The sequence below is a fragment of the Montipora capricornis genome, chromosome 1 (genome assembly GCF_036669925.1).
Source record: "Montipora capricornis isolate CH-2021 chromosome 1, ASM3666992v2, whole genome shotgun sequence".
Taxonomy (NCBI): domain Eukaryota; kingdom Metazoa; phylum Cnidaria; class Anthozoa; order Scleractinia; family Acroporidae; genus Montipora; species Montipora capricornis.
In genome coordinates this window covers 28,929,671-28,954,326 of record NC_090883.1, presented here as the reverse complement: position 1 = coordinate 28,954,326, position 24,656 = coordinate 28,929,671, and the positions used below count along the sequence as shown (strand labels likewise).

Genomic DNA, 24,656 nt, shown 5'->3' with positions numbered 1-24,656 from the left:
CATTAACCATTTTGCTGCAAGGTCTATCACTTTCATGAATACAAAACTGATGTCCACATTTAGCAAGGTTCTGCCACGTTCATTGATATTTGATAATCAATTCATGTTGAGCACGTATATGTAAGTTACATGTAGAGAGGTCCACTGCTTTTAATCCATGCAACATCCATTGTTTTGTTAAAATCCTACATGTATTGATTAATTATTACAGTAATTTTTCCTGTTTATGTTAGCATTCACTGTTAATGAATGTGGTCAGCTTCCTGTTACCCTTTTCATGTACATCTCTGTGTAAATAAATGCAAGGAAAGCCACAGTTTTCACTGCCTTGCGCAAAGTACCATATTTATATCAGACAACAAGAGGTAATTAATTTAGCATTAATAAATTTGTAGCCAAGATTTAAAAGTCTAGCGCTAAAACAGGAATAAACTAGCAGGAGCAAGGAAAGGTTATTTTGCCTTCCATACAGTTACATGAAGTTAATGTAATACCTGTTAGTTGTTTGTATAAAGAAATCCTAATAATTATGCTGATCAGTCTTGTGACTTACAGGATATATAATTCTTGCACTAATTAAAAATAGTAAATTTAATTCAAGCAGTAATCCCATTGAAGCCTTTCATGCTCTTTTCCAAAGTCTATTATTTTTTTGTGACAATAACGTACTGTCCCACAATAAATCATTTCAAATGACAGACTCTTTTGATACTTGTCTCAACATTAGGGTGTGAAATCAGTTAGTGACAGTGATACTTCAGTCAAGTTGTGATCTCTTCACAAAGAATTTGATAGTCCAAGTGTGGACTGCTGCTGTCCATTCAGAGGTAATCAAAAATTATTATTGACTTGCCTTCATTTCATTTGGGAAAAGGTACAATGAGGCAATTTCAAACTGTTGTACTGCCCCAAACAGGACAAGGCGGCCACCCGAAGAACTGAGTCACGATCAGTTTGTGAATCTTCAAAGGTTTTAATTAGTGGAGTGAAAGGCCCATCTAGAGGCTTGCAACTATTCTGATCTTTTGTTGATTCTCTTTATAATTCAACATTTCACCCACAAACCCTAATGGAAGTGGGGAGGGCTTTCAATAGAAGCCGGCTACTGTCAGAGCTCCAGCAGATGTGGGTCATCAAGTCACAGGCTTCTTGGTTTACAACTTTTTCAAAAGCAAACCTCTGTAAAAAATACAATGGCTAAATCCAATTAATTTGTTTTTGTGGGGATGCGAATAATGTATCAATTTATCCACTGTATTTTTCTTAGGTATAGGTTTAAATTAAAATTGTGCAACTCAAAGCTCTTAAAATGTTTACACCCGGGGTTTACACCCTAACCACTCAATAGTGCAAAAAATGTTCAAAATTTGCCTACACTTGTCTTGAGAATTTGTGTACAAAGCGTATGTTTCTTCATCTTGCGTGTGCTCACAATCAATCGCGACCAAAACCCTTTCCACCACTGTTAGCAGTATCATTATGCTACAAGTTAGCCTCGCTTTCACATCGGCTGTTTAATAAAGATGGCGACGGCCAAGCGTGGCGGAGCGAATGGATCTCTTTAGCTTGTGAGTTTTGTTTTCCCATATCAGACCATGTGATGTTCTTCAAGGGAACAGTTTCTTTCAAATGAATAAATTTTACTTTCTCATAAATACCGTAGTATTTTCACTTTCTCAAGACTACTTTACTAACTCTTTCATTGCCTCTGAATCAAGAAAGCCTTGAAAAATTAAAAATACTGCTGCTTTTGTTCATAAAATATTTTGTCATTACCTTAGCTAATAATTATTATTGAAAGCCATGGAAGTGGGCCCACACAAGGGCAAAGGAAACTCTGGCTAAAGGGGTGGGAATTGAATCCATGACCTGCAGACAGGTTCAATTCCCATCTTGGTCAGAGTTCTTCTTTTTCCCTGTTTGGGCCATTTCCATAACCTACAGTACAGGTCAGAGATAAGCGGCCAACGCACACGCAAAACGCACGCACAATTTGCGTGTTTGACACGCAGGCGCGTTTTACACGAGCATTTTGGGCCGCATATCTTCGACCTGTACTGTAGGCAAACGCTCAGATGGATTGCATGGAAATAAAGATAGCACTTAAAACTACTCTTACTAATACAATGTCATGTAAATAGCACCATAATTTATAATTACGTAATGACAAAAGTATACAATTCTCACAAAAAAGCAATGTATTACCTCTAAAGCTTTAGATTTTATTGTTCAATTATAATACATGTACATGTATGTACACACACATAAATGTTTATATTACTACGTTTCTAGCATTCTAACTCATACACAACCACAAATAGCATTCAAATGTACATGTATACTTAAATAGGAGTTTGCTTTTTTTGGTGAAAGTGAGTGAAAAACGAGAAGAAGTGCAGTATATCCTACGGTACATGTACAGGAAATTGTGGGTGTTCAATGTAGCTGTGAGATAAAAAACAGAAAAACTACTGTACCTATTTCTTCACTGGAAGTTCTTCTTTGGCCTGATGTCCTTGCATTTTTTCTGTATGAAATCACTGCACCGTCAGCCTGGCAAAGTGCTCCTGGGATTGCACTAGGCTGTACTTCAACCAAACTATCTGCAGCAGATGCTTCACCACTAGAGCTCTCTGATAAAGAGACCAAATTGTGCAGTCATTGGATGATTCTCCCGATATAAACTTTGACTACTGATATCCTTTTTTTAAAAACAGCAACTAGAAATTTAGGTTGGAGCCATTCAGAAAATGATTTTAGATCATGCAATGAACTCTATTTACAGTCTGCTAGTTTTACCTTTAATAGTGGTTAATAAGAATGATGTTAATTTACTGAAAACTTTTTTCATAACATTATTATAACACGTCTCCAAGTGCCAATGGCCAAAGTGCATTTTGGCCTCCATCAATCAAATGAAATCAATAATGATGCATAACGTAACCTACCAATCAGCATCATTGGTTCCCATAGTACAATCATAAGTTTGAACTTGATGCTGATGGAAAGCAATGGAATATGTAGGAACCCTATTACAGAAGAAACTCTGTAATGGTATTCAAGCTGTGAACTAAACAAAAACTCCAAGACACTTTCCGGAGTCGGAATTGATCTTACGATATAAGGCACGCAACAAGTAGTTACCCTATATAACTCTTATTTAATAAATTAGGTTTACACTGTTACATGTATTTCCTTAGGTTAAAGATTAAGTTAAGCATTTTGTAAAGCAAAGCAGGTTTACTGTCTTTCATGACCATTCAGGTATTGATGTAGATAAACTTCGAACTCCAGGTCCCAGCGACTGTAGGCAACAATTCTTGACTTTCTTTATTCACTGGATTCTTTCCACTCACTTCACTTCCTGTGCAGACAAACTCTTAATATGGAAGACTTCATAATAAACACTGAACTCTTTATCTTCTTCCCTTCTTTGTTCTCTCCAGGTATAGCAAGGTCAAAGGTTATAGCTTCACCATAGTTAATTATCACAGTTGATTATAGCTTCCTCACAGTATCGCATCCATAGCATAACATAAATTCAATCACAGCTGGCCACGAGGGTAAGCCCTCGGGCAAAAGAGTTTTTTCTAGCTATTACTTATAAGCCTGCTTTTATAATTTTAGTCTAAGCATCTAGAAAGTTCTGTTGCTACATGTATTTATAATGTATTACAAGTTGTAACATTTGTAGAAACTGCTGAGTCACATTAAAATATCTGGAATATTACAGATTGTAAGACAATTCTAGAAAAGTCTGGAATTGCTTAACAGATAAACTAAAAGTATAATTCTGATCCTTATAACACTATGTTTGGAAATTTGATTGATGGAAGCCAAAACAAGGTTTGGTCCTTACCGCTTGAATTTGAGATTCTGCAGAATCATGAAAATCGCAGTAATATAATAATATTTAGCTTGTCTATTGTAAACTCCAGTACATGCATGTATTATACATGTACATGTATGTGCCTCTCTTTTATCGTCTTAGCAGACCTTAATGGACAACTATTTTGTAGTCACGTTTTACCTCCCTGTCATAATCCAATCCCTTAATGGCCTCAGCAGTGGGAAACATAATGTTAAAACATTTATTCAGGAATTGAAGGGAACTTTGCTTCTACTGTTGAAAGACCATGAACACTACACCGGCAATCCCCAAGGGAACCCATAAATTAGATGTACGCTTATCCTAGGGGCAAGGGCTTATTAATTAGGGAGGACAGCGCCAGTAATAATAACATTAGAACAAAGATCTTAACCTTTGGACAACATGCTAATCATTACTTTGGGTGACCACACCCACATGACAGGACAGAATTCTTGTGGTATTCTAAATCGGGATTGATGCTCTGTCTAAAAATGAATCTGCCCAGGGCTAACTTCCAGCCCACAGCACTGACCAAAAAGGCAAAAGGGCCTCTGGGAACAAAAACTTTAATACCAGTTCACGCATATAGATATAAGTACATGTACCATACCATGAACCATTCTCCATAACTTGTCAACAAATGCTTCACATTGTCTTTTCCAACAGTACTCCTGACCATAAGCTTCTCTCAGTAATTTGCTTTCTTGAAGGCACACTCTGTGTCTAACACTGACACCCTCAATTGCTTCAGCCCATTTAATAGGATCTGCTGAATCAACTATGCTGTATGCTCCAAAGGGAATGCTTTGCACCGCTCTTGCAAATCCCGAATTACTCCCCACAAGAACTGGTAAACCTGCTGATAATGCTTCAAGAGCAACAAGACCAAATCCCTCTGATTTTGAAGGCATGATCACAAGGTCGACTTCACAAAAGAGATCCCTCATTCCTGCACGGCTCTGTACAAATTTTCGCACTGTCACCTGCTCATCAGTAATTCCACAGTTGAGAAGTCTTCTCCTGACCTCATCCTGCTTCCCATCAGGGGCACCCACAAACAGAAGATAATAACGTTTTCCTTTCAGGCGTAGATCAGCAAATGCCTTAACAGCAATGTCATATCCCTTCAGCTCAAAGTCCTCATCATCTCCACGCCCACACAACAACACCTTGAAATCATCATCACTCTCAACTTTGGCCTGTTGCACTAAATCCCCAAATTCCCTATTAAATAGACCCGGAACTATTTCAAAAATATCCTCAACCTTCTTACACCCCTGCAAATAAGAAGAATAAGCCTTTTTAAGTCTTGGTCCCACTGGAACAACAAGGTCAGCATACTTGCAAAGACCAACCTCATCCCAGTGCTTCTGTTCACCTCTTGAAGTAGGATTATCATAACCCTTATATTTGCTAAGGTCTTCTGGAGCAGTATGCACCACATGCACCCATTTACAATTTTGAAATTGTGGAGAACGTTTTATGACGTTAACTTGCCGGCCAAGTTTCACACCATGGCCAACAACAACATCTATTCTGTGATCTTCAGGTGGAAAGCACAACCAGTCAAGAGGTTCACTGAAGCCTGGTTGTTGACCTGCATCAAGAACATTGATCCCAAAATTTTGGGCTGCCTTTTTGTCTTCATCTTTGCAAGCACCCTCTGGGACCAACACAGAAACTCTGACATGCGGCTGTTGTGACAGATGAATTGCAAACTCTCTGTTTAATGTTGACAACCCCCCAGCCGATGAATTCCATTCACTTCCTAAAAGAGTAATGTCCAGTGCTTCCTTGCTTTGGGCAAAAATCTCCTCTGCCTCTACAGATAGTCCTCCATGTGCCATGATTCCAATTCCAATTGACAGACAACTGAAATGGTTTACAATATAAACACTAAGTATTAACAACGATTATCTCATTTTATAGCCAAATGCTCATCCCGATATAAATTAAGGTACATGCAATTTTGGCAAAGTTTAGGAAGTCGGTGCTTAGTGGTGCATGGGCAATGGACCAGTTATGTTTGCACAAATTTGCCTAATATTTACTTTCTAGACTGCACAAGCAAAGAATGAAATAAAATTAATTTCATCACAACTCTTTGTCATTATCCAAACACGGAGGTTTATGGGGAAAAATAAAACTCTGACCAACAGTTTAGACTTGGTATTTATTGACAACAGAGAGTCCAACTAACCAAACCAGTAAGTTGGCACTGTCCTTAATGAGCACAGAAAGTCCACCTAACATCACATAAAAAAATGTAGGTATCTCTTACCAAACCAGTAAAAACCTTTCTTTTTATTTCAAAATTACATGTGCTTATCAAATATCTTGACCTAGCACCAGGTGCAAGGACTCTTACTGCAGTGCCCTGGACCCTACCAGTAACTTTAAAATGATAAACATGTATGACTAGCACAGTGTGTGAAAGTGGCAGAGTGGTTGTTGCAAGGGGAGGCTAAATGATGAGTTGTTTGTGGGTCAGACTTGTAATCCAGAGTTTCTGTCTCCAGCCTCACTCTGACCACTGGCTGAAGTAGTTTTGGATAGTCCCTGTTCAGTTTTGCAGCTGCCCTTGTTATTATAGCCAACTGGTCTGTCTCCTGCATTCTAAAATGAGTGTTGTAATATTTTTTGTTCAATATTTCATTGACCCTGAAAAGCCCCTGAGGAGAGCAGGCGGTTATGTGCAGGCATTTCGACACTCTGACCTATTTGTGCTAAACTAAAGAGATCAATCAAAGATGCACCAGAAATTAAAGTCTATGCTAAGCTTAAATGGCCGCCAACCCACTGAGTGATCATGCTACACACTGCATCTACTTTTTGATGTGTTTGTGTGCGTGCTCACTGGAAGACCTGCACTCATGCTTGTACTTTATTGCAAAGGTCCCAGTTACATGACAACTGTCCCAGGATAAATTTAAAGGAATCTCATGACTTGTCATAATTAAATAACCTAAAATGAAAATTAGGGCCATCTGTAGACATGTAGTAACCCTTGGGGTGATGTAGCAGCTCTCATAACTTATAAGCGATTGGCTTGCTACCCAAGCCAAAAACAAAGGACTAAAACAATTGAAACAATGACTTAGACTTAAAAACAATAGAAGCTGCTTACAATACCAAACAAAAGCTGGTTACGAGAGGTGCTACACAGCTGAACCCTTGCAACACACCCCAAGTACATATAATAATAAGGGCCATGCAATGATTATTAGGTCTCAATAAAGTACTAAGAAATCAGAAGGATACATTAGCGTGTACCTTTGTAGTTGCTTCGCTTCATCTGTGATGTTCAACTTCTTCTAATACCAAGTACATGAAACTTCTCACAGTCTCACAAATCTGAACGAAGCATAGTGAGAGAAACTTTGATGTGTGCTCGCTTGATCTTTCTCTGAGACTCTATCACTATAAAATAGATTGGTAGAGGAACATTTAAGTAGGAGGAAATGTCAAGTAAGATTTAAATAACTTTACATAATTGCCACTGCTCAAGAAGCAAACAAATTCTTATGTACATCCGCCTGGTTGAAAATGCTCGTCCCCAAAGGAAAAATGCAAGAAAAATAGGTTGGTAAATAGAGCTCTTGATTTTCAAATTATCACTTGTAAGCAATAGAAAAAGAAAGGATGAGGTATCCATCGCTTTTCTTGGTAAAATGACAACTCCTTTACAAATAGTCCCTGCGTCTATCGCGTCTCTCAAGAGAAATCATCATGTGATGATGATGAACTTTATTAATGTGTCGAGAATCTCTAGCGAAGAGCACTAATTGGTGACACAAAAAACCGGAAGAAACTTGAGGGACTCCATTTCCGAAAAACCGTTGCCAAAATGAAAATCAAAGCAGCTAAATATACCTTCTAGGATAGCCTTAACAATCCCTGCTAGGTTTTCATCAGCGTTTCCAAGGGATAAGCACACTTCTAGATGCAGTAGTGACCAGTAGTGGAAAGGTGCCTCCAGAACCAATGAGCCGTACGATGGAGCTGAGAGCGATGTGCTTTACATCTGAAGATCGCATGAATTAGAAAAATCCTGCAGAATTATGACACGCCTCAAATTTCAAAATGCGCTCCTTTTTTCGATCCCTTTTGTTCCTGTTCCAATCTGCTGTAAATTTGCCGGTTTTACACCAGCCCTGGTGCCTTCTAAGCGTCTCGTTTGACTTGTCACTTGACTGTACTTGACTGGTGTTGGCGGCTGGGCTCTGGAAACGAGAAGTATTTCATTTTTATCCCCAGAGCCGCCCGGCCCACTTAGCACATCAGGATAGCCTGGGTTGTGTATGGCAAGAACCAATTACAGCAATTTTCGATTTTAAATGAAATTTAATTTTATTTCAATGAGCCCCTTAGACCTTTAATTGTCTATGTTTTATACAAAGTCCGCGGTCCGTAGTCCAGAGTCCGTATTCCACACATCATGGAATGGCATCCCTCCCAAAGGTACGGCTACACGTAAGTAGGTCACATAATCTTCTATTAGCTGGTAACTGTTGCTACTAGGACTTTTTATCGGATGCGGAAGGGATTCATTCTTATCGCTTTTACAAACGGGATTTTTATACTTTTTATAATGTCTAATGTTTACATAGTTAGTATTTGTGTATCATTTCCGTAGGGGCACACTTAATTTGGAGCCTCACTCTGTTGTGCGTCCCGCTCCTTGTCCTTCGTTTTTGTGTCTTGTTCATATGTGTATTTTAGTCTGTTTAGTATTGTAAGCATGGTGAAAGCGATTAAATAAATAAATAAATAAACACCTAGGCTACTGTAGAGTTTAAAGACAAATTTGGAAATGCTTCCCAGCCTGGCAAGCTTGTGCTCGCACGAGACGAAATTTGGAAGTTTTAGCAAACGATGAGTCAGGCTGCTGATGCAAAACGCTTCCAAAGCAGACCACGAAACCATCCAAAGGTTGCTGCCGATTTTCCCGCCACACAACAAGAAGCTTCTCGTAAGTCTTTGCAGTTTTCCACCGGAGGACCGTCTTTCCCAAGGAATTGACTTTTGCCACTTCGTTGCAGCCCAAGCTATGAAAAATTAAAATGATAATGGCTGATTGATCGGTCAAAGAATCAAACAAAAAAAAGTAAGCTGACACACCATAACAGCAACCCGATGTGCATGGCCAACACATCACGCAGGTTTTTTCTCAAGCTATTGTAGTTTAGAAAACATATCTGGGTTTCCTTTGTCGCCCAGCAACTGACAAAAGAAAACGAGACTGAGGCTCAACTATGGCAAGCCAATAGGCCACTTTCGATATAATCAAATTCAGCCCTAAACAAAAGACATCATTTCGAAAGTCTCTGCATACGAGCCAGAAGGCTATCAGGCCGGAGCTTATCCCGGTTTCCATGGCATGAAGCGACTAGGAGTATTTCTACTGCCCCTGGGATGGATGGGAGGAAGGTCTACGAAAAGCACCTATGTCCAGTAATGACCCTTGTTAAATGTACGCCCAATTTTGACATCCATCACGAAGTGTCCCTTTAAGTCTAAAGCCCTGCCAAACGAGAGCAAGATTTGATGAGAGTTGAAACTCTCGCTCTGGTTTGGCCAGGAAGTCTCATCCACTCTCGACTACTCTCATCGACTCTCGAGAGCTCTTATCGAATTTGAAACGTGCTCAAATTTTCATGAGAGTTGGCGAGAGTTTTGTCTCGTTTTACAACTACAATTACTAATGAAAGTTGTACAATAACAGACTATAATTAAAAATCTAATTTACCTAGATTCTAAAAAGTAATTTACTTACAACTTTAATTTACTTAAAAAGTCTTACAGCATAACTTAATCCATTGTCAGATTTAACATTTTAACGATTAAATAATTAATTAATTAATTAATTAATGCAAGAATATTTTTCAAACTACTGGTTTGCTTTGCTTCGCTAGGCAGACTGTTCCAAGTAATGGCACCCCTGTAACGGAAACTCTTTTTTAAGAGCTTCTGAGTTCGGTCGTGGGATGAACAGATTTAGCTCTGAGTCACGAAGATTGTATCTATTGTAGTATTCGCGAATCTTGCGAATATATACTCAGGCAGTAGATCGCTCGCTGCTTTGAACATAAGGGTTTTCATTTGTTTGGAACGTCTGTCAGCGAACCTCGTCCAGTTTAGGTCCGAAAGAATGTGAGAAGATCTTACTTCCCAGTCAGCACCGGCTATTATGCAAGCCGCTCTGTTTTGTAAGCCAGTACCGATGCCACCCCAGGCAGCACTACAATAGTCAAGATGTGATAAAATGAGAAATTTGTAGATTGTTGTGAGCACTGGTTTGGGGCATAGTGGCTTTAGTTTTCTTAGAGCTGCAAGCATTTTTCAAACCTTTCGGTTAACCTCAAAGATATGGGGACCCCAAGATAGCGTTCCATCCACCTGTATACCATCCAAGGCATTTTATTCATATGAGTCAACTCTTTCTATTGGATGGCCATCAAGGCAAATATCTGTGTTACTAGGCACTATCGAAATTTTGTGCCGAGTCCCAATGAACAAGCGTTTAGTTTTGACAACGTTAGGACTTGAGCGAATAGAATCAAGCCATTGTTTAAGGTTGCTTAAGTCACGTGTCGGGGATGAGAACAACTCATCAGGATCTTTTGATGCATACGTAAGGTTAGTATCGTCGGCATACATTCTTACATCAGACAAAAGGTTACACTGAGTTAGGCAAGTCGTTGATGTATAAGAAGAATAATAAGGGTTCAAGTATTGAGCCCTGGAGGACCCCACACCGTATGCAGTTATTTTTTTTCTCCCAGCGTGCTCAGATAAAAAGGGAAAAATAATATAGCGTCGGATTCGGGGACCAAAGAAAACGCCAAAGCTGAATATACCAGCTGGCTAGTCGCCACATTTACGTCAGAAAGGGTTTTCCCAGACTCTCTCTTTTGTATGCACTTGAAACTCTCGACAAACTCTCGGTTGGCCAATACCGATCACTCTCATCGACTCTCATGAGCTCTCAAGAGTTTCAGCTTTCAACAGCTCTCGCTCTCGTTTGGCCAGGGCTAAGCCTTTGCTACCTATTTCTAACAATGAGGTAAGTGGGAGAGTTAGGGTTATGTTTTGGTGAGAGTAAATGCAGCTGGTTATCTTTACTTGATGAGCAGCATGTGGGGAACACTTTGTGACGTATGTTGTCTGTATTACCGCGAGACATGAGTGATGTTAAAATTGGGGAGAGGAGGAAAGGGACATTTCGTGACGCTTATTGAAATTCGAGTGCATCTAATTAGGGTCAATCCTGGCCCAAATTGTGTTCCGCCGCGTGGTGTAACGCATTCAGTAAGAAAATAAATAATAGTTTTGTCATTGGTCACTTACCTCCATGGTAAGTTAATTTACAGACAACTTGCTGCGAAGTTGCCATTCAAAATTTGCACTTAAGTCAAATCGAAATAACTGGACGTAGAACCATCATCAAGATTCGCAAAAAAAAAATTTAAACTTCCCGAGGGATATTGAAAACTTACAGAATTTTATTTTCACTCGATAGTGTTTAAAGCTGAATAGCTTGTGGGGTGCTGCGCAAATTAAATCAAATCGAATTAACTCATATCAAATCATATTGTTTTTTGCTGAAAGGGGAAAACCGGAGTACCCGGAGAAAAACCTCTCGGTGCAGAGTACAGAACCGACAAACTCAACCCATGCACATATGACACCAGATATGGGAATCGAACCCGGGTCACATTGGTGGGAGGTGAGTGCTCTCACCACTCGACGTCTTTCTGCACATTTTTCCCGACATAAAAGTAGGCTGCGTAGCTGCCGGGATACTTTATTGCAGGATCATTTAAACACACGGAAGTTAGTCGATAGTTGCTTCGTTTTGTTTTGGCCGCAAGTGGAAATCCAAGACTAGTAGTCCCCATGCCAGTCGCGGCCTACACGCGGCCAAGGCAGTCGTCCTGCGATAGAATATCCCTCCAGCTACGCACGCTAAGAGTTAACAGAATTAACGATTACGTGCTGACGCACACTGAAAGCGGGTTTATTGATAATGTTAATTTCTTTCTTTGCCAAACAAGAAAAAAAAAAAAAACGTAAATAAATGAATTAGTTATCAATTGATGAAATTATGGACTCCCAACATGCTAGTTTCGACTCTCAACTTGTGGTAGCTCCCCCTTAATTCCAAACCCGCTTATCACCCCCACCCCTCCCCCCCCCACATTTCCCCCCCTGCAGGCATTTGTCCGCCATTTTCTTCACTTTTGCTTCCCCAGGCCGGGTCATTTGCCAAGGGTGAGTTCCATTGGTCTTATTCTGGAATACGAACGGGAAGGTTTACTTGTACAGATTAACTCTTGGAGAATTTTAATAATTTGGAATACAAAACATGCTTTTCATCTCAACCGCTTTTTCTGATCAATCTTTGGGATATCTATCTAGATTTACGAAAAATCTAGAGGGTTACTTTGTTTCATCGTATTCCAGAATTTCAAACGAACATGCCCTAAAATAGGTCAACCGGGGGGTAGAAAAAACAACGAAAAAAACCCCGCTTTCTTTCGAAATTCAAAAGTAATAGATGTTTTGTTCGTTATCCTTGTTTTTAAGAAAAGGTCTAAATTTTCTGATTGTTTTTTTTTTCTTTCTGGTTATTACCCTGTTATCAGTTAGAATATTAGCCATATTTCATCTTCCGCTAGGAGACCATAACTAGGAGCCTGTAACTCCAATACTTTGGTCGATGGAAGGACATTTCCACACGTCAAGCTATTTTTAGACGAGTTCTTATAAGGGGCTGTGTCACGAAAAAATTAGTTAAGCGACAGGTCACTGGCAGCCAAATCAAGTGAAACGTAAGAATAGTTTCTTAAAACATTGAAGGAAGATTTGAATAAAACAGCAAATACGAAAGGGGTTTAGGGATGGGAAAAATTGAAGAAGATTACATTTGATTGCAATTGGGCTTAATTTTTGAAAACTGTTCAGCTTAACAGTTTTCAAAGTTTGTCTGTGTTGTTGCGTTCCTACGAAGGAGGACGCATTTTATTGGGGTCGTTTCACGAATATGTCCCAAATATGTTTCGTGTGTATCGATCGAGATGCTATTCGATTTCAGGGTTTGGACGCCATCTTGGCATGGCTGGCCGACAGGGACATCAATTCTATCTGGCCCGGGTTGCTCGAAGCATGGTTAGCGTTAACCAGCGTTAAATACCATGGAAACCTATTGGTTTTGATACCTCTTAACCAAGGGTGACCCGAAAACACTGACCCCCGGTAAAATGAAAATTTGCTTTCGTACCGATGAAAAAATGGAGATTTTTGTTGTTGTTATGTCTGATAAGTATCAAAAGAACAATTTCAAATAATAAATAATGCCACTTATTTATCTTTCCCTGATTTTTCAAGACGAGTGAAACGCTATCTACGAGATTTATCGGTCACTCCACGCTGGATAAGTCACCTTTCAAATTGTGATTTATCCATTGAATTGCACTTTCTATGTTTCGAACTTGGGCTTAATGAAGAAGCGCCCCATAACAATTCCCATGATTGGAGACACAGAATCCCTTGTCCATATTCTATTCCTCGACTTCTTAAAGGAAGTTTGTTGGTTCGCGCAGTAAGCCTTTTCGTTCAAAGGAAGGGATAATGAGGGTTTTGGTTCAGTCTTGGTTCGTATGGGATCACTTGCTATCCAAACCGTGGAGATTTCTGTTACCTGAACCAAGGGTGGAGGCTCCCACGACTCTCCCGGATTCAATTTGTCAGACTGTGACCATCACAATGCCGACGGCTGAAGAAAGGGTCTCCATCCAATTAAGGAAATGTTGAAAAGGGAATTTGTATCATAGAACAATTAATATAACATAAACTCATCACCTAGTATGATGCTAGTCCATTATTACTTTCTCGCATATAAATTTAAAGATCCGCATCGCTGCCTTTGATTGCTTTAATACTGTGGAAGTAATGATTTTTCCCATTGACGTCCCCGCAGATTGAGCGGTTTGACGGCATTTTCAGGTCTTTCAGGGGAACATGATCTTCTGACGTTAGTTGCAAATTCGACTGGAATATTGACGGCGAATGTTTCGATAGGAGCCCATGACTAGGAGTGAAGAACTCCCATACAAAGCCGATGTCGCGGCATTTTTACAGACCGATCTATTTTTTGAGACTACTTTTTCCGCAAAAGAACCAAGAAAACAAAGGCAGTTCCATTTTGGTGACGTTATGACGCTGTTGTGATTGGTGATCAAGCTCGTGCAGGAGCCTCTCATTCGCGGAAAATTCAATCTCTAATGTAATGTAACAATTTATTTATCCACAGTGAAATTCATTCAGGTACAATAATTAAGTTGGTATTATTATTATTATTATTATTATTATTATTATTATTATTATTATTATTATTATTATGACTAATTGTGTAAAATCAAAAATTTAATTATTACGATCACTAATTATTTAGAATCTAACATTAAATAGATAAATATAAATAAAACCTGTTTCCATGAATGCCGTGCCTCTAATTGTTATTCCAGTATAAATTCTTTCTTAATTAATAGTGTCTTAAAATCTAGTTCAAGATTCTACTTGCACCACTGTAACGACAATTTTTGCTAAAAAGAAATCGGTCCGTGAAAACTTCGTGACAGGAATGTAGGGCTGTTGTTCGCTCCAAGTCATGGACTTCTGGTTTTGATGATTCCTATGACGATACAATGATCTTGTTCGCTTCTTGTTAAAGCCTGGTTTTCACTTGCAACGAAAGCACAAGCGCAAGCATAAGTAGTTAATGCGAGTGAAAGTGAACGTCGGCATAAGCACCAAAATTAACCACGGCATCCGCCATTTTGTTAAAATGCTCAGACGTGGGGAATCTGGCCAGACGTAACAAATTTCCTTGTGCTTATGCTGTGTTTCGTTTTCACACAACGCAAGTGAACGCAAGGATAAGTGCAAGCACAAGGAACAGAAAAAAAATATTGATCCTTGTGTGCTTATGCTTGCATCAACCCCGTTTTCACGGTGAATTAACTTATTGCCTATTTCATACTGTGGGAGCCTGGCACTAGCTATCGGTTTTGCCGGACGGAAGTGAACAAAGATAGCGGAAATATGAAAGATGACTCGCCCAAAATGGTTTTTGCAGCATTAAAAAAATCATAAATGATGATTGTCTTGAATTGCTCAACACAAAAAACTTGGGAGAACTTTGTAATAGTCTGAAAGTCAAAGTTTCGAGGACTAAAACTTAATTGTTTCAAAAATTATTACCATTTAAAGATGACCCGGCTTTGCTCGACAATCTCTGTCACGAAAAGCTTTAAGGCGACAGCCCTTTCAAGATAGATCCCACTACAAACAGCTGGATGGAAATGCAATACTTCCCTCTTTCCCAAGATTTCAAAAGACGTTATCAGGAGATATCAGTCTAGTAGACGATAGGGAATGATAGGACAATTTCGAAAGCTCATCGACTGTTTTCTTTAACACGAATGAAAACCATCAAGGTTTTCAAAGATGGTAGTCAGTTATTTATCAAGTCAAGCATATTAAAAAGTGTTTCTTCTGAGGTTATACGAACTGCTACTGTCTTGTTCATCGACAATGTTCCCAAGAAAGCCTTTTGCGAATGTGCCGTAGGAAAGTGTGGTCTCTGTTGTCACGTTATCGTTATTGTTATACTTTCATAGTTGGAACACTTCACAACACATAAAAGGCTGTTTGCGTCTTTAACCTGTACACAGCTGCTCAAAAGTGGCATTGACCAAATAAAAAAAAAGGGAAAGAGGCAAAAACTAACTTGAAGGCTGCTGCTCATATCAGACTCAAATATGTTAGAAATGCAAAATCAGCAAGACATGTGAATAAAAAAAAAGTTGTAGTTAGAGAGATGTAAGCGTCGAAAACAGTGACTTGCTGAAACGAGATATTTCATCCATGAGCTCTCAAGTAGTAGATGACCTGTCTAAATGCAGAATCAATTCATCTAATAATTTTCTTAAAACTCTGGAGAAATAAAAAAAAAGACACTCAGGATTGTATTACCATTTGTCCTACAAAAATGCTTATCTGAACAGAGAACAAAACGAACATGGAAAGAACTCAAGTGAGGCCATCGCTACTGTTTGCATGTGATGGATGAAGAGCCTCCGCTGATCCACAGCATCAGGAACTTCTTCATCCATCACATGCACACAGTAGCGATGGCCTCACTTGAGTTGTTTCCATATATACATACACACACTACTTAGGACAACACGCACTTGCACTTAGTACTTGGCTTGGGCCGAGCCGATTTGTCCTCAAACTCCCACCCACGGCCTGCTCCCGTCTGGCCTTGTAGCTCAGTCGGTAGAGCAACGGTGATCTAATCCGGAGGTCGTGGGTTCGATTCCCACCCGGGTCAGAGATTTTTCTCTGTCCTTGGGTGTTGAATAAGAAGTTCCTGATGCTGTGGATCAGCGAAGGTGCTTCATCCATCCCATGCACACAGTAGCAATGGCCTCACTTGAGTTCTTTCCATATATACATACACACGCTACTTAGGACAACACGCACTTGCACTTAAAACGAACATGACTTCGCAAACCTAAATCCCCCAGCTACCCTAGAACAAAACTCCAAAACACCTTCTGAGGTTGAGGATAAATGGCACTCCTTATTGATAGCCAATCATTCTAACAACTTCAACCAAGAGAATTGCTCACTGTTAGGGTTAGAATTGCACACTGGGGCAGCCTACTTCAGAATGTCAAGAGCAACAACAACAACAAGAGCAAACATTTTGTGCAGATAAAACTCAAGAGTTGTTAAGATGGCTCAGACTAACTACAATGATCTAAAATTGGAAGATACATTGACGTTCAACAAAGCACTTCTGATTGCCATGGCTTAACCTGTAGGATCGATTCTTGTAGGCTTGGCTGTGATTGGTCCAAAAATACAATAGGCAGACCAGTGACCCAGCCGTGGTTTGGGGCAAGGAACGCGGGCTCCCAATACGGCTGGAAATCGAGCCTACTTAACCTGAGGACTGGTAATAACCGCAGGTTAGGCTACCATCACCCCTGGGTTTTCAAGGAAACAAAGAGTTTGAGTTAATCATGGTATATTTCTAAACCAGGTTGATGAAAGTAATATAAATGAAAACCGTGCAAATAAACACAGAAATTTAAAAGAGGTAACTACTATGAAAAAAAAAAAGCTTTAGAGCACTTTCTGTCTGGTAAGTCAGTTTATTCTAAACTGTTAATAGTAATACAAGACTCTGAAATTTAGCAAATAAGTGAAATTACCAGCATATCATGCAGTTAATTAATAATCAAATATGAATCCTAATCAACAGTGATTTCGATAAACATATACAGGCAACAACTAACGATAAAAGAGTCCGACTTTTCGGCGACAACTTGGCGCCATTGTCAAGGGAAACTAAATTAAATATGCGATTTCAAGAGTAACTAAAGCCGTGTTCACACTAGGCCTCGATTATGATCGAATTGAATATGAAATGGATTCACATCAACTAATTACAGCGCTTGATTATGATTGGATTATAATAATTTCAAACAACCTCAAGGGGTTGAAGGGGGGTATTTGAAGTAATTACAGTGCGTAATTGAACAGAATGGCGAGCACGTGGTGGTATGAACAGACGAAACTTCTAATCGCTTTATGGCGCGAAGGTTTCGATTTGTCTTCTTCTATTCTCGGAGGCTATCCTTGGTTTTTTTCTCGCCTCAAGCACATGATGGTGATGATAATCGTGGCAACCTCGCGAAACGGCGCCATTTTGCCTCACACTGCGAGGTTACCATGCCTATTGTATTTGAATTTTCGCAGATGTGAACAGAGCCATAATTAAAAAAAAATCGAATGGAGTATAATGGCCTGAATTATACCTCAGTTGATCATAATCAACGATTAGTGTGAACACGGCTTAAGAGTTCAGAGTAATTAATTTAATTTGCATAAGTTAGACAAAGACCTTTGCGCGAATTGAGTCTGATTGTACGTTTAAACACGGTCGTAATTATTGAGTAACATCTCGTTAACGAGACAATCAAACTTGCTCGGGCATTTCTTCAACACCTTAAGTAATGATCCGTGTAAGGTGGATAGCAATTTCCTTTGTTATGCGGCAACGGGGCTTTCCCCACATAGGAATGTTATCATTTTTACACAGAGAATGCATAAACCTACAGGAAAGCCGTTAACGCAATAAAATTCATTTACAGCCCACTTTGAAAGGGTGTTTTTTTGTGTTAAAAGATTTTGACCAATCACAAGAGTTGAAAACAAAAGCCAAGAAACGTTTACAATTTTACATGTTCCCCACATACGATTTCTGTGGAATCATTTAAACTGAGACTAGATGAAAGATGGAAGATGGTTGGAAAGTAAGGATGAATATAATACTGCTTTTATGAAGTTTTGTTAACTTTTGCTGTTTAAGCCAATCAGAAGTAAGTACAGACAATAGAAAAGTTATCACCTTTTTGCATACCAATTGAATTCCAACATGTTCGTTGCCGTTGTTGCTATCGTTCTTATCTGGACCGTTTCTTAAAGCAATTGCGAAGGTCATCAGGAACCGTGCCTGCGTGTCTGTTATCGTAATGTTTACGCACTGACTGGAATATGAATCATATGTAAGTGACAAAAATTAATGTAAGAACCGTTTTTGTACAGTCAATTTTCCTTTTTAATTCCTTGGATGGTTTATGGAGTACTTTTTTCCAGGTTAGGAGCATATTCTTTCCTGAAAATTGTGTCTGGCAAATGAGTCTTGTTCTCTCGTTTTCCCGAGCTCCAGTGTTAATTAATTAAACAAAATGCACTCCGATATTTTGATCACCACGTTTACTTGGCGCCATATTGTTTCAGCGGCATCATGGGATCGTGGGCGCACTTAAACTCTATGGGCCAGTTATTTAAACAAAGTCTAACTAAGGCCGCGGCTTAAGACAATCAGTGGACCTCCAAATCTGTTTATAACCGGTATATTTTAAGTAGATAAATTGCTGTCTAGTCTGGAATGCAAACCGTCTTGTTACCATCAGCAGCAGGCAATATTTAGATATGATTGTTGGCAATATTGAAAATGGCTTAGAACGCGGTTTCGTTAAACATTGTCTAAACTATGTTTTAATAATCGACCCTATGCTTTTTACCTGTACCCTTAACGTGAAAGTGGGTTGGGGACTTGTCCCCTAATTTAGAAAGTGAATTGACTGCCTAAGTTGATTAATAAATGGAGATAAACATCGGTAGAAAAGTACGTTAAGAAACCAAGTTCCTCTGATTCTAGAGGCTACTAAAACCGTATACAAGCCACTCCTTTTATTTTATCTCGGTCGGAGACTGGTACGAGCATTTTGGTTGTGTAGGGGCCTAGGCCGAGCAATTGAAGTATTGCGTTTACTCGTGATAAAGGTACGTTGCTTGCCACGCAAGCTGTAGGTAACCTGCGATCAGGCTCTATTTTAGTTTCGTGTGGTACGTAATGTGCAGTTGGCGAAACGAAAAGTAGGACCTGACCAAATTCCTCTTCGACATTCCTTCCGCCCACTTTTTTTGATTGATTGACATGTCCTTCATCGGCCAATCAAATTTACTTCCATTACACCAATACTCGCGTGGACGGCAGATTCACGCTATTTTGTTTTGACTAGAGTTAATTACCGTGGGAGGAATATTATAAACGAATGCGAAAGTAACCATTGGCTTTATTTTGAGAAAAACACATTTAAAGCATGGGGAATGTTTTCGACGACTATATTGCGGCAAAAGCCGGTGTAATTCTTCCTCCGAACGGCACTGAATATGCAATCTTTTAAGCTTGACATCTTAATTTGTAATTGAGATGACCTAGCATTTTGTCGTTGGACGGTTTGGCAATAGATTTTTAAAGAAAAAAAAAAGAGAAATACATTATTCCTTTAACGTGTTTGCCCATGAAGGTTTCTTTGGTGATTTTTTCGGGTAATACATTTAGTTGCAGTGTATTTCTTGAATTGCGCGCAGTAAAATCATGATAAGTTAGGCCGTTAATTTTTTGATGGAGTACGAACAGTAAGATGGACTCGCAAAGTTTCTTTTATTTTTGTACAATTCTCGGTTTTCACATGACGTCACGACCGCCATGTTGGTGCCCCTAAACAAAGAAAAGGCGGCCATGTTGGTGCCCCGACCAAATCCTCCGGGAATTGAACTCTATTATTATGCAAACGCTTCCTTTTGTTTTCGTTGAAAAACATGCCAGTTGATCACGTGAGTGAAAACCAACAATTGGTCTCTCTGGAAACATGCCATTTTAGTTTCTGGAGTGCGAGTTTTAAGTTAAATCAACTGGAAATATTATGAAGCAATCTTGACTCCAAATTGTGCAAACAAACCGTGTCATGTGCAATAAGTAAATAAAGCCGTTTAATTTGATACACAGATATTCAAAACATGCATTCGTGTAACTTGCGATTTTATCAGCATCTCCTCCTGTTGATATATATGTCCTTTGTCTCATCCAGGAAACCAATATGAATCGGCTTTCATTGCCATTTGAAAGAATTAGCTATTTAGCTTTCAAAACATCAGGGAAGTTTGTGCCAAAGTACTTTCAACCACATGGCCACAGAGCTCGACAACGGAATCGCTAATTTCACTCTTTCCAGAGATTCAAAACCGATTCTGGACAAGTTATGAGATGTTTCAGATGGCATATCTCCATTTATACAAATAAAATCAAGTTGCACCGTCCAGGGCATTGTCAGAACAAAAGGCAGCAAATTTTTTCGTACACTTATGGCGGGATTAGTCTCGAGGACTTCGCGAGAGCTCCGCGCAATCACGATGGCATTTTCACTTCCGGCGTTTCAACAGCCAATCAGATCACGAGTTTGGTCGGCCAAATTCCGGAATTTTAGCGAGCGACGACATAAGAGAACATATGGGCGAAGCTAAAAATGGGCCTGATCGCAGGTTAGCTGTAGGAGAATAAAGAGCTACGTTTTGAAGAGATGAAAAGCAAGGATAAAGGACCCATTTTTGCCTTGCTATGGAGAACACCGTCTGTGCTTCGCTCCAATTCAAATAACCTTGAAGAACACCATCACCAAACTTAAGACAAAGCTGAAAACAACAATGGCTTTAAAGGTCTTTCTCGTGCTGTTTTTGTGCTATTTAATAATAAGCCTTTTGCAACTAACGATCACAAGGTACAAATCCGCCATGCTAAGGGCAAGCTCATTATTATTCCCCCACTGGGACATTAATAACAAAGAGACCTCAACCAGTCAAGCTTGATTTGCCTTTGTTTTAATGTCCCAGTGGGGGAATATTAATGAGCTTGCCCTCCAGCATGGCGGATTTTGTACCATGTGATCGTTAGTTGCAAAAGGCCTATTATGACTTTCCTTGCATGCAAAGTTGGCCACCAAAATTTATGATCTGGCGACCAAATTTTCCCCATTAGTCGCCAGCTGGCACCTGAACAAAAAAGTTGGAGCGCGAGTGTTTGTCTTAGTGTGTAGGATTCGTGGGGGCCGCGTACTAGCAGGCCTTTCTTCAGTGCGAAAGATTGGTGTTATCTTATGGTCGATTTGTTCTCAAATGAATGGGATCTTAAAGGACAGCATCAAACGTCAAGAAGCATGCCTATGCAAATGTGACTTTAAATGATCGAACGGCAATCATTTCTTTTCCAAATTCCACACTAATTCCAATGGACTGGCATAAGCGCTATTCAGTAGATGTTGAGGGTCTACTGTATCCGATGTTTGTGTACATTGTTTGCTTTCACCAATCCCACAAGCCACTGAAATAGCTGCATTCTGACACAGGGCAAACCGGTAGTTCCGCCCCACGTCTTATTGTGTCGAAGCATACATTTCCATGATTAAGACTAAGCACTTATTTTAATGATTAGGCCTAAGCACTTATTTTAGTGATAAACAATTATGGTTAAGGTTATTAGTTACCCATCAAATAAGGATCCACTGAATACTGTGGGGCGGAACGACCTGTATTCGACACGGACCTTCAGTATTCCGCGTGTACCTGAAAGAGTGCACAGGCCTAACCAAATTTCACAGCTGGTTGACGTGGCACTTGTTTAAGGACGAAGCTCAGCAAGACTTGAGCATTTCAGATCAATTTGAGATAAATTCATCAGCGAATATGATCAATGAATACATTTCAACGCACGATTGCTTATTCCGCGACAAAAATTCACATTAACCAGGATTTTCAGCGCTTGAGTCCTTTTGTTCTCGCAACTCTTAGTGTTTATTCATCAAGACCCCTTTCAGCTCGGCCACTTCTCTTCAGCCTTTCGCACATTCTCTTCTAAGCTTTCCGCACTGCCAAGAGGTTGTCAATAACTTTGAGGCAGCAATAGATATTCTGCCTTTATCTCACCCTGTGATTCTAGCTCTACTTCACTGACCTCCTGCCATCTGGGGGAAATCCCCCATGTGATGTAAAGGCTTTCATCTTCCTGTGAATAACCAGCTAATGGGTCTTTAGTCCACTCACTACCTTTTGAAAGTTTCAATAGGGAGCTTTAGCGATTGACCCTATTCCGGAATAAGAATACGTGGAGTATTGATTTAAAACACTATGTGTGGCGTTTTGCAGCAACAAGGATAATAAAGCTATGTTTAAAATAGCATTTTAGCAGATGTTTGACAATATTAATATGAATCTCCGCCAAAACGAACTACGGTCAATGGAATGCGCCCTTAGTGAGCAAAAGCAATAGCTTTGCACGCTCTGCACGTGAATCTTCTCATTTGTGTCTATTTCTTTGCCGTCGTCAGCAAAACAACAACGTGAAATGACCAAATTTGAGGTTTTAAGGAGAACATCAGCACTTAAGCATAAATTTTCATTTCCTCTCCTAGATTGAGCGAAACCTTTGTCACGTTAAATTGTTTGGAATAGTCGCGAAGCGAATACAATAACGTCAATTCACATTTGACAACGTTCTCGTTGCCGTCGTTGATGCTAAAGCTCCCAAAAATCAGGAGGCGTTTCTCTTCTGTTGCTCTTCAGGTTGACGTTGCATCCAGATTCAATCTATAATGAGCGCATAGACGAAGAGGTGTTGCTCCTGACTGGTCTCGAATATTCGCATTCGCCTTGTTTTCAAGCAACAGCTTGACAAGAGGGACTTCCTTCTGCATGACTGCTTTATGAAGAGGTGTTTCTCCCCGCCAGTCTTGAATATTCACATCCGCCTTCATTTCAAGCAATAGCTTGACGAGAGGAACGTCCTTCTGCGTGACTGCTTTATGAAGAGGTGTTTCTCCCCGCCAGTCTTTAATATTCACATCCGCCTTCATTTCAAGCAATAGCTTGACGAGAGGTACGTCCTTCTGTGTGACTGCTTTATGAAGAGGTGTTTCTCCATGATGGTCTTGAATATTCACGTCTGCCTTGTTCCCAAGCAATAGCTTGACGAAAAGTATATCCTTCTGCGCGACAGCTTTATGAAGACATGTTCGTCCTACACAGTCTTGAATATTCGAATCCGCCTTGTTTTCAAACAACAGCTTGATGAGAGATACGTCCTTCAGTGTGACTTGAGTTGCAGTTGCGACTTTGTGAAGAGCTGTTTCTCCCCCAACGTCTTGAACATTCGCATCCGCATTGTTTTCAAGCAATACCTTGACGAGAGGTACGTCCTTCAGTGCAACTGTTTTATGAAGAGGCGTTCGTCACGACCTATTTCGAATATTCACGTCTGCCTTGTTTTCAAGCAATAGCTTGACGAGAGGTACGTCGTTGGTCGTGACTGCCTTATGAAGAAGGGTTTCTCCCCGCCGGTCTTGGATATTCAAGTCTCGAATATTCACGTCCGCCATGTTTTCAAGTAATAGCTTGACGAGAGGTACATCGTTTTGCTTGACTGCTTTCTTAAGAGATGTTTCTCCCTTTTGGTCTCGAATATTCACGTCCGCCTTGTTTTCAAGCAATAGCTCAACGAGAGGTACATCGTTCTGCGTGACTGCTTTATGAAGGGATGTTTCTCCCTTCCCGTCTTGAATATTCACATCAGCCTTGTTTTCAAGCAATAGCTTGGCGAGAGGTACGTCCTTCTGCGCAACAGCTTCATGAAGAAGTGTTTCTCTATTTTGGTCTTGAATATTCGTATCCGCCTTGTTTTCAATCAACAGCTTAACGAAAGGCATGACCTTCTGTGTGACTGCCATATGACAAGGTGTTCGGCCCTTCTGGTCTTGAATATTCACATCAGCCTTGTTTTCAAGCAATAGCGTGACAAGAGTTGCATCCTTCCCTGTAACTGCTTTATGAAGTGGGGTTTCTCCCACACAGTCTTGGATATTCACATCCGCCTTGTTTTCAAGTAATAGGTTGACGAGAGTTATGTCCTTCTGTGTGACAGCTTCATGAAGAAGTGCTTTTCTATTTCGGTCTTGAATATTCGTATCTGCCTTGTTTTCAAGCAACAGCTTAACGAGAGGCATGACCTTCTGTGTGACTGCCATATGACAAGGTGTTCGGCCCTTCTGGTCTTGAATATTCACATCAGCCTTGTTTTCAAGCAATAGCCTGACAAGATTTGCATCCTCCCCTGTGACTGCTTGATGAAGTGGGGTTTCTGCCAAACAGTCTTGGATATTCACATCCGCCTTGTTTTCAAGTAATAGGTTGACGAGAGTTATGTCCTTCTGTGTGACAGCTTCATGAAGAAGTGCTTTTCTATTTAAGTCTTGAATATTCGTATCCGCCTTGTTTTCAAGCAACAGCTTAACGAGAGGCATGACCTTCT

At 39.9% G+C, this 24,656-nt stretch overlaps 2 protein-coding genes and 1 non-coding gene across 3 annotated transcripts in view; 1 reads left to right on the top strand and 2 right to left on the bottom strand.

Moving 5' to 3' along the window:
• The window catches only part of LOC138037597 (uncharacterized), a 138,469-nt gene that overhangs the window by 17,249 nt on the left and 96,564 nt on the right, over positions 1–24,656 (bottom strand). Inside the window, exon 6 of the mRNA XM_068883501.1 lies at positions 2,478–2,633. Coding sequence (XP_068739602.1) covers positions 2,478–2,633 — 156 coding nt within the window. The remainder of the gene's footprint in view (positions 1–2,477; positions 2,634–24,656) is intronic.
• Positions 16,199–16,271, top strand: Trnar-ucu (transfer RNA arginine (anticodon UCU)). The gene has a single exon. It is a non-coding gene; the product is annotated as a tRNA-Arg (tRNA).
• LOC138037639 (serine/threonine-protein phosphatase 6 regulatory ankyrin repeat subunit B-like) overlaps positions 21,733–24,656 on the bottom strand; it is an 18,488-nt gene continuing 15,564 nt past the window's right edge. Inside the window, exon 7 of the mRNA XM_068883543.1 lies at positions 21,733–24,656. This exon is cut by the window's right edge and continues 1,114 nt beyond it. Coding sequence (XP_068739644.1) covers positions 23,581–24,656 — 1,076 coding nt within the window. The 3' untranslated portion in view covers positions 21,733–23,580.